At 48.9% G+C, this 10,000-nt stretch overlaps 1 protein-coding gene across 18 annotated transcripts in view; it reads left to right on the forward strand.

The window, feature by feature from the left end:
* LOC126581107 (collagen alpha chain CG42342-like) overlaps positions 1 to 10,000 on the forward strand; it is an 85,228-nt gene that overhangs the window by 34,069 nt on the left and 41,159 nt on the right. For 14 of the 18 annotated variants that reach the window (XM_050244554.1, XM_050244555.1, XM_050244557.1 and 11 more), the window contains 3 exons: positions 4,643 to 4,722; positions 9,354 to 9,389; positions 9,883 to 9,918. In XM_050244554.1, the coding sequence (XP_050100511.1) occupies positions 4,643 to 4,722; positions 9,354 to 9,389; positions 9,883 to 9,918 (152 nt within the window). The remainder of the gene's footprint in view (positions 1 to 4,642; positions 4,723 to 9,353; positions 9,390 to 9,882; positions 9,919 to 10,000) is intronic. The other 4 variants (XM_050244565.1, XM_050244566.1, XM_050244567.1 and 1 more) reach the window with 1 other exon arrangement.

The following is a 10,000-nucleotide window of genomic DNA, read 5'->3' on the forward strand; positions in this document are numbered from 1 at the left end:
GAGAGACGCTCTTCGCGGTCGGCGCTGGATCGTTCGTCTTCAGTGGTGTTGTGTGGATGCGGTTACGGCTTATGCTGGCATTCGGCACTCAACGCATTGGCCACCATTTCGCGTGAGCAGCTGCTGCGAATCGTTGGCGATGGAATGATTTACTTAGGCCCCTGGTCTCTTAGCATTATTTGGCCGAGGGATTTTATGGTTGGTTGGCCCTGCATGTTGGTACGTTCACCAGTTCACCACACAGCAGGGTGTTCTGGATTTGTTAGCAACCGCTTCTGAGTTCGCTATCCCGTGGCGATTCGCGGACCCCGCAGTGCCATGCATCGAACCGAGGGGATCAAACGACCAATTTTGGTCGAGGTCAATCTCAGCGGTCGTGCTTCTGCTGGTGGGTAGTTGGATCGGTGCGCTAACATGCGATCACCAACGTGTGCCCAGAAGTCGCCAACTTCTGCGCGCATCCTCGTTATCGCGATCAGATCTGTGGCGTGTTTTTTCGTGGATTTATGTCAGGTTCCCTTCTATCTCAGGTTACTTGGAGCGCCAATAACTCTTTAAAATTCAACTCATTTCGTTCTGCAAAGGTTGTATTGGGAATTTACGCTCCGTGACAGAACGATCTATCTGCATGCAAAACCAACCGCTCCGCAGCATCCCCTTGCGGAGACGTAATTGGATTGCTGGCCTATTTTGGCATTCCATAAATAATGCCCTGATTCGACAACCCAATGGCCAATGGTGTTGCCTGGCTGCTTCCATGCCCTGCCCGGGGGTAGTGTCGGTACATTTTATTGCTCCTCACTAGCCGTTGCCTATTTGCGAAGCTCCAAAAGCACCATAACTGCCACCAACACGCCGCCGCGCCGGTGGCAGAATCAAATTTCGTGTTTATGAGCCGATCGTCGAAATGGATGCTCTCGGTCTCTATCCTCCAGTTCTAGCGCCACGGTGGGCGATGCCGCTGGCCGTCGTCGTCATCGCGTGCAAATATTGTGGCTTTAGGGAGAAAAGATTGATGAGCGCCGATTTTTCATCATTTTCATTTGGAGAAAAATCGAGAAAAGCCGCCCCCCACGGCCATCGATTGTTTTGGTGCCGTGCCAGGCCAGGCAAATCAGCCGACAGGCAGGTTCGGTGTTCTGGTCGATGGTGTCTCCACTGCCGCCTTTTTTTGCGGATCTTTACGACTATGCTGCTCGGTACGCTCCAACGTTCTACGTTGTCGGGGTGGCGGCTAAGGGGTGGGCGACTTCCATAAAAAGCAAGAACCATCGACAGTCAACCGAACCGTAGGCCGAGCGAGTTCGACGGGACGGGGACCCGGAGGTTAGGCTCGATACATTATTATTGGCCGAAATTTTATCGACACCTTTTTTGCGCCATTTGTGGCCACCGATTCTGCTTTCTGCGGGATAATTTATGGCCGAGCCAAACGGAACGCAACGCAGCTGTCGATTTCGTTTTCGTTACCCAATATCCCCGTGGCATATTTTTGTGGGGGCGCAGTTCGCCAGGCTGCGAAATAATAGAAATGGCCACTTTGACTCCCAACCTTTCCCACTCTACCGCCATGGAAATGGATCAGGCGTTGATGGCATCGATGAAGGTTCTGTGTGGTACCGGGAGCTGTGTCGCTCCCGGGTAAATAATGATGTTAGAGTAAATGCGTTTTCTACATGTTTCTTGGTCTTTTCTTTCCCAGAATCTGGGATCCGTTCTCCGTACGAAGAAAATCGGTTAGCGACGTGCCCTTTGGAGGCTTCAGGCAAATTTGGTGAAAGTTTAATTTTCCAACTACATTGCGAACTCCCCCAGGGGAGGAAGCCAAATCGGAGCAAAAGCATATACAAGGCCGGGTTTCGGATTCGAGAGAAGGGTCGATGGTTGATTTGTTTCTAATAAGAATAGCGTTGTGTATGTAAAATTTGAATATTTTGCCCCATTCCTAGAATATCTGCTAATTGAGCTGGAAATAGATTGGATGTTTGGGGTTTGTGCGTTCTAAATTCTCAAGTTATATAACTCAAAATTTGAAACAAAATATGAATGAGATATTTCCATAAACGGAACGAACATGGTTAAGATCGATTAAGTTTTTGGTTAACTATCAGTTAGTAGCTAAATTTTGTGCAATTAAGGATTTGCATAATGAAGACAATGGGATTATTAATACACGATCCCACGAAAGTTGACCAACTTTTCAAGAAATGTTCAAAAATGCCTCATAGTTTGGGAGCTTAGGTTTCTAAATGTTTATCATTCGCTTTAAGAACCTTCGGTTATTAATAAACATAACTTCATAAAGTGAATAAAAACAATCCAGGCAGTATCTCAATATTGGTTCTGATGATCCTGTCTACTCACGAAGGGTCATTCTTAATGAAAGGATGCATGAAATATTACAAAGTACTTTAAACGGTCACTTGAGAAAACTGTTTCTTTCAAAAAAGTGATTCCAGTTCTTCTGATAAGCATTGTTTGCCGTTACAAGACCTCTATTACTGATCAATCAGTAGCTGATTGCAAGCAAACCATCCAATCTAATGATTTTCCCCAAGTAATCGTCACCAAAATTTCGACACTTTGCTACACTATATTCTCCAACAATTTTGCTCTTGTGCGGCCATTCAACTGTTCTCTACCCCTGGCGTGTCCGCCCCAAACGAAGAAAATTCGAACCAGGGCCCCAGGTGTACCTTCAATTTCCAAAAGCACCATCTCCGCGAGTGTCAGCGCGTCTGCATTTCGCGGGCAGTGCTGGAGGCCACAGAGGTCTCAAGGGAGCCATTGGCTGGTCAGACGCCCCACCGTTACGCCAGGTACGACGACGACGATGATGGTAAATGCAGATGAAAAATGCTTATCGCAAGAAACCGTTCCAACACACCCCCCACACACACACTAATGGTGCACAATCAACAAATTCCGGAGACATCTGTGCAGAACTTCTACTCCCCATTCAAGCAGCACTGGCGCGCAAAAAAAAACGAACGCCGCGTTGTAGCGCGAGAAGGAAAACTTTTTTGCAATACCATCGCCACCAAAGCGGTCCTAAAACCGCAAACCGATGCAAGGTGTCCTTCGCCGGTCCCCCGGGTGGAAAGGGGCTGCAGGGATGCAGAGGGCAACTGTACTCGATGGCTCACCGATCCCATTTTGTTTGGAGAAACTTTGTCCAGCTCCATTTGCCTCGTGCACAAGTTGCGTTGCGGTGCTGCTGCTGTCACGACTCCCAACGGCAGCCAGAGAGAGGGAGAGAGCCCCCCTTGGAATGAAGCGTTTTGGAAAGGGAGGGGAGGGGGGGTGGAAAACCAACGAAAAACAAAACCGTAAAAACTTTGCCCACCAAACGATGCAGCAAAACAATATTCTCGCTGTCCGCGCCGACGGAGCCATTCGTTGCGGCCATAAATAGGCATCAACTGACACGAGCGCGCATCTAGCACTGGCGGTGCTGATGAAGGCGGTGGAACTGGCCATCGTGAAGGATCGCCTTGAATCGAGCAAGGTCTTGTTTGGACCGTGAGCAACCTCGGAGCAATTGCGAGCACCCAAGTACGCCATCAAGGGCGTCTATAGCACTCCATCAACGTTATGACTATTGTTGTTGCTGCTGCTGCTGCTGCTGGTGGTGATGATGGTGCATCAGTCCAAAAAATCCGGAAGGATCCCGTGGGCCAGGAGTGCTTGTTGCTCTACCTCCTCCCCTTACCACCACGTATCGGTCTCGCACGCCAGGGAATTCAAACTTTGTCCAGCAACCCGGGCACAGCGCGGCTCACTTTATGAAGTCGCGAGCTTGTGGCTGCCCCCCCCCCCCCCCCCCCCCCCCCAAAAAGAGTGGCCCCCAGAGCTAACGGCTAATAGGATCAAGCTGTTAGCTTCACTTTAAAGCGAAAATGTGGCAGCTTCTTCCGAGAAGCAGCTCTGGGAACGGAGGGAATTTTTCGGGCGATCCCCAGAAGTGGATCCTACGGCGGGGGACCGTCTCCACCATTAACCATCCATCTTGCCATCCCAGAAGACCAGCAGTGACTCGCACAGTGACTGACTGGCTGGCTGACTGAGTGGTGTTGTTTCGGAAGAGTTCCTTGTGATTTAGCGAAATTAAATTAAATTCTGTTCTCCCCAGCTCCCCGGCCCATGGAGCTTCGTCCGTCCGTCCATCGACGATTGTGTGAAAACTAGGAGGGCTAACGATGGCCACCGGTCCACGGGCGTGAAGCCAGGAGAGGAGGTTGAAAGTTTCCTTTTACTTTTAATAAGACTCGCGGTGGTCTCGCGAGAGGCGCAGCGAACGCTCGCCTACTGCTGGTGCTGGTGACGATGATGTTGATGGTAATTTAATCAAATTAAGGCACTTTTCTCGGCTTTCGAGGGCGCAAAAGACGCAGGCAGCTTACGAATTTTCACTCCACCCAACGGGAGGTTTGCGGGACGAGCTTCCCAAGATGGAGGCTCCATTATCCCGCGAATGGTCTGAGGCCCGGTCTCGGCCTCAGCCTCGAGGTGATACGTGATGTGAGTGACGAAAGCTGCTCCATATCAACCCCATTCTATCTATCACCAGAAGACACACCCACAGACACCAAGTTACTGATGCACCCTTTTTCCATTTCTGGCTCCCTTTTTTCATCTACAGGACCACCAGGACCACCGGGACCACCGGGCAAGAGAGGGAAACGCGGCAAAAAGGGTGACCCGGGCGATCCGGGAGCGGAGGTAAGTTGTGTGGTGTCGGAACGTCTGGCCGTTCCGTGGTGGCATATGGTTTCCTTCGCGCGAGCCAACCGGAATTCATCAAGATCAAAAAACCACTTTTCAAACTGGCAGCAGCATAAATGGCGACGAAGGCGAATATCGTACCTCCACCCAAACTCAACTCCGACAAGTCCGACAATTTGTCTTTGGACGATGCAGCAGCAGCAGCCAAATCAACGGCAACTCTTCTTGGAGTTTATCATGACGCTCGGTGAAGGCGGAAAAGAGCCGGAGGTGAAGCGAGGGACGCATCAACCTCCGGGCACATAATTAATTATACTAAATTACATGGTCATTTGTTATTTTAACCCCACGGCCCGGGGTCTGCTGCTGCTGCTGGTCCGTCCGTCACGACGCATCTGCAGACCGACTGGACACGTGTCTCAGCGCCCCCCCGGGGGGTGATGGAGCAGTTTGTTCCAACAATATTTGTCCCGGATTGAATGTCACACACCCTGAGGTTTGTCACTTTTGACTGCCGCTCGTTGGTGCATCGGTGTTCAGAGTTGAGGAGTAAGCAAAGTCAACTCATTTGGAATATTGTTCCTGCTGTGACCGTTTTTTGGGATGATTTATGGGAATGGATTTTAAAGCTCTCGCCCGGGCACGCTCTCTTGCAGTCGTAAAGAGGATTGATAGCGAGAAAGCTTGTTCTGTGATTTGCCGTCACTCTTGCGCTCTCTCTTTCTCTCCGTCTCCACCAAGGGAGAAACATATTGCAACAATTTGAAAGTGATTGTTTTCGGTTCGGGAAATTAATCGTTTTGGAATAATTTATCTTAATTTGTGGTATTATCTTTTGTTGTTAGAAATGGGCTTTCCCATTCATATCCACAACGAACATTTGCATATCCAATATATGTGATATGTTTTCATAGAAATCAATTTCTAATCTCCTGTTGCTATTGATAAATCATGTGATTCATTTTTGTCGTCCGACTAAACCCATGAATGAATTTAATCCGCTTGCACTCTGCCGAGGCACTATAATAATGAATCAATCTTTTTCCCTATCGACCAGCATAGTTGATCATAAATATGTTTTCAATTAAAGCAATAGCATTGCCCGCTCGGACCGTTAATAGGTAGTTCTTTTTTGAATAATAACGCACTGATAGGAGTTATAATATTCTGTCGTCTATTCAATCATTGGAACGGGACGCTTGAATAAAAAAAGGATCTGCAGTTACCTTTTTAATTTTTTTTTGTTTTCTAGAATATTAAAATTGCAATTAATAAGATGAACATGAACTTTTTCTACATTTTCTTTTGTTGTCCCCAGAAGTCTATCGAAAATTATGCGGTCATGTCATCTCGTTTCGTTTTGATATGAAAAAATAAACAATCTTGACAATGCTAATGCTAATCACTTATTTTGAGGTCCTTAAAATGATCCGTCCTTGATCCGTTTTGAATTTGCTTTCCTCTTCTGTTGTGCCGTAATGACCCATGCCAAGACCCATGTTGTGCTGTAATGATTAGAAGAAATCAAGAAAATAGCTTCTACGAAGCGAACACCACATTTCAAAACGCTCTCCTCACTGTGCACCCACACAATAGAGCGGCCGATGAAGCTGATGCCGAAAGTTCAACTCTAGCTCCAGCAAGAACAACGAAGCTCGTTTGCTTGCTCATTCTAAACGATGCTACCCAATTCCCGCCTTTGCCATTACATCGGATCATGTTTGCTGTAACCGATATTAAATAATGACACACACATCCAACACAGCTAATACAAACACGACCCCCGACTGCTGCTGGCTGGCAAGAACTGTATGGAAAGTTCTTGCTCACCTGGCACCGAAAAGGCCATGCCGAGAGCACCCAGAGAGAGAGAGGCAAACAAAACTTCCGTAATTCTATCATCTGTTTAACAAGTTGAAAACTTTTCAACATTCTTTAGCCAGCGGCAGACACCAGTCTGTTGCTGCTGCTGCTGCTGCTGCCGCTTGGAGCGATGCTTCACGGAAACTTAAACTTGTGCGCTGCGAGAATGGTTTGGAAAGCTTCTCGAAGACCCGCAGCCAGCCAGCCCCAGGGACGGATATTATTATGCATCCAAGAAAAACTCATCAAATTGCATGCTCAAACCGGCCGGCTGGCCGGTTGGCTGGCCAGCACTGACGTAAACTGGCCAGCACTACATGCAATGGCGTTTGTGGTGGTGGTTGGTGGTTGGTTTGTTTTTGAAAGCTATTTTTGCGTCCGTGAAGTGAAGCAAGAAGCGCGGGCGACGAGGTACAATCGATGCAACGCCATGTGGCCAGCACTGGAATCCATTATTGTCGTCCTCCGTCCGTTCGGTGCGACTCCTTGGTCTGCCGTTGCAACCGCATCCGTAGCTACTTGTGGAGCTCCTTTCGCTCGGGACCTATCTAGTGGCCTCACGACAGACGGACGGAGCTTGGAGCAAACCCGGCAACCGCAACCGTAGCGATAGTGTCGACCGGACCCGGCCGGAAGCGGATGTTGAAACTTTTATTAGCCAGCTCAACCGTAACCCGATCCGTACCAGGACACTGGACGACGAGGACGACGATGGCATGGTGGACTGGCTCGAGGTTTTGGTTGCTGCTGCAATCTGCTGCTATGATACCATTCTCCACCAGAAGCCACTGGTGATGGCCACACAAGATTCCTCATGTGGGTATTTGCTCACATGCATATGATATGCTCAGGATATGCTTTCGCTTCCTCGCATCTTCAGCTTCGGAGGCCAGAGGGCTACGGAGAAGCGTCAGACGGCGTTCCGCTCCGCACTTACTGCGAACCGCTGCCAGGGCAATGCCACGAGCTCCACGACCTCTACTCCACGATGTGTTCTTACGTGGCCACGGAACGGTGGCATGGATCGCCAGAGGCAGTCAGTCCGGGGCTGCTAGTCAGCAGATCATAAAGCTAAAAAGCTTCCCGAAGCACTCTCATCTTCTTGCGAGTGCCATTCCGGGTGGTGGTACACACAGAGCGCACATAGCAGCGGTTTACGTTCCTTGGTCGTCCTTGGTTGTGGTGGTGGTCGGGATGGTGGCAAAAATGATAACATTCTCTGTATGCGTTTTACTGGGCGAGACCGTTAGAGTGCTGACTGAAGTGGATATTCGGCAGCGTAACAGTGCATGCAACAGTGCCAGCCAGTGGCCGCACGGTCAATAGAACCCCGAGAGCTCAGCTCAGCTAGTGCGCTCAGCCGAATGTGGACTTCTAAATAAGCAAAACCAGATCCGCACTCTTACTGACTGCTGGCTGGAAGGGGAGGATGATGAGGAGCGCCCCAAGCTTCAACCCAGGGCAATCTAAACGATCCGTTACGCAAAACCCGATTCCCGTGGCCATGAATGGCAGATAAACATTGGTGTGAGCGAGCGAGCGAGTGGGGCGAGTGGAGTAGTAGTTTCTGGTATGAAGCGCAGGTGATGACATGCGGAAATGTTTATTCGATTCAGCATGCATAGTTCCTTGTGGGCATGCATAAATTTGGAATTCTCCACGACGACGGACTCCTCGGACGTATCGGTCGGACTTGGGCAGCAAACTTGGGTGGAGTTGGGATAATTAAGTATTTGCTGCATTTCAATTCCGCTCCAGGAATGGGCACACGTGTTTCGAGGGATCGAGTCGATTTGAGCTGACGTAGGATGCATATTAAGCGATTTCAGCTGGTGAGGGCTTCAAAAAGTCTATCCTTGCCTTGGAATGCATCTTATGGATTGTGGATTATAGTCAGAGAACGTATCCAAGGATGATGTCGAATGTTGACTAAGGAATAATGCCTCTAATGGACTGGTACCATCGAATATATGATGACATTAGAAGGACAGGCAGTGTGCGTTTTGACGATTCATCTTGTGCCGCGAGTTCTCAGAAAAGCTCATCCAATAGATTATTAAGAGAGAGAGACAAAGTTTAAATCAAATGAAACTGCCGCTTATGTTTTAAGCATTTGCCCTTACATTAATTGTTGTCTTTTCTGAAGCCCCAAAGTTCAAGGTAGCTCCTTCTAGGCAAAACTATCATAAAAAGTCGAAGGAAGGGCGCCTAGAGCTGAACATTCTTGACGCAGCAGACAGATCCTTCGCCTAATGAGACAACCTGCGGTCAAAACGCAGACATTTATTGCACCATTACCCTCCGTTCCGACCAGGCGCTGTTGCCAACGCATCCATTTTACGCTGCCGTAAATTGATAATCAGGAAAATAAAAGTCGAAAACGTATTTTGACTATTCCACGATTTACGGCATGGGCGGTTGCTGCCGTAGCTGCTGCTGCTGCTGCCGTAGCTGTTGCGATCGTGACACTGACAGCCGGCAGGTATGGTCGGTTTTACAGCCACGTTAATCGTCCCCGAAAGCCTCCTGAGCCACGTGTGTTCAGACTTTTCCTTTGGTTGGCCAGTTCCCCCGGCAACACTCACGTGGTGCCCATACCAGTTTATCTCGCATCTTCTCACCGGTCCTCGACAATAATGATGTGCCCATAAAACACCCTTTTACGCGCTGGCAGGCGTGCTGGCCGCGAGATTCGCTTTTGGCCAGTGGAATTAATCACTTTCTTGTTTTCTTCTCTTCTCTTCTCTTCTCTTCTGTCGCGGTAGGGTCCAACTGGTCCTCCTGGTAAAAATGGATTGCCGGTAAGTCGAAGGAGGGCATGCTTCGGCGGATAAATCTCAACGCTTTCCAGGTGGCGTGTAATTGCAATCCGTAAACCGGTATCCAGCATAATTGTTTCAGCCGTCTCGTACCTCACCGCCAGCCAGTGCTCGGCATCAGCGCACTCAGGGGGATGTCTGGACGGTGTATGAATCATTTTCACAGTTCACCTGAAACTCACTGACAATCAGCGACGCGCACAGATGCACCATACCATGTGCAAATCATTTGCAACCCCAACAACAACGCAACGGTGCCCTTTCTCGATATTATTCATTTCCTTTCACGATTGCATGCACGGAAACGGAGGGTTGCCAAATTGTTTCGATTGGATGAACTTGGACTGATACTGATGCTTCATACAAAATTCCCTTTTCCTTCCATTCCATTTTGCTCATTTCTCTGCACGCTGCCTGCGACCCTCGGTGATCATTCGGGACGCACGCCTACATTATTTCACGGCCATTCGCACAGGGTATCCGGGGACCGAAAGGAGACCGTGGACTCATGGTAAGGACACTCAGATACATCTAAATTTTTGCACTTTCAGTTTCACATATTTTGGCGTTGATCTTAGTTCAAACACCATTAC

Source organism: Anopheles aquasalis, chromosome 2 (genome assembly GCF_943734665.1).
Source record: "Anopheles aquasalis chromosome 2, idAnoAquaMG_Q_19, whole genome shotgun sequence".
In the NCBI taxonomy this organism is placed as follows: Eukaryota; Metazoa; Arthropoda; class Insecta; order Diptera; family Culicidae; genus Anopheles; species Anopheles aquasalis.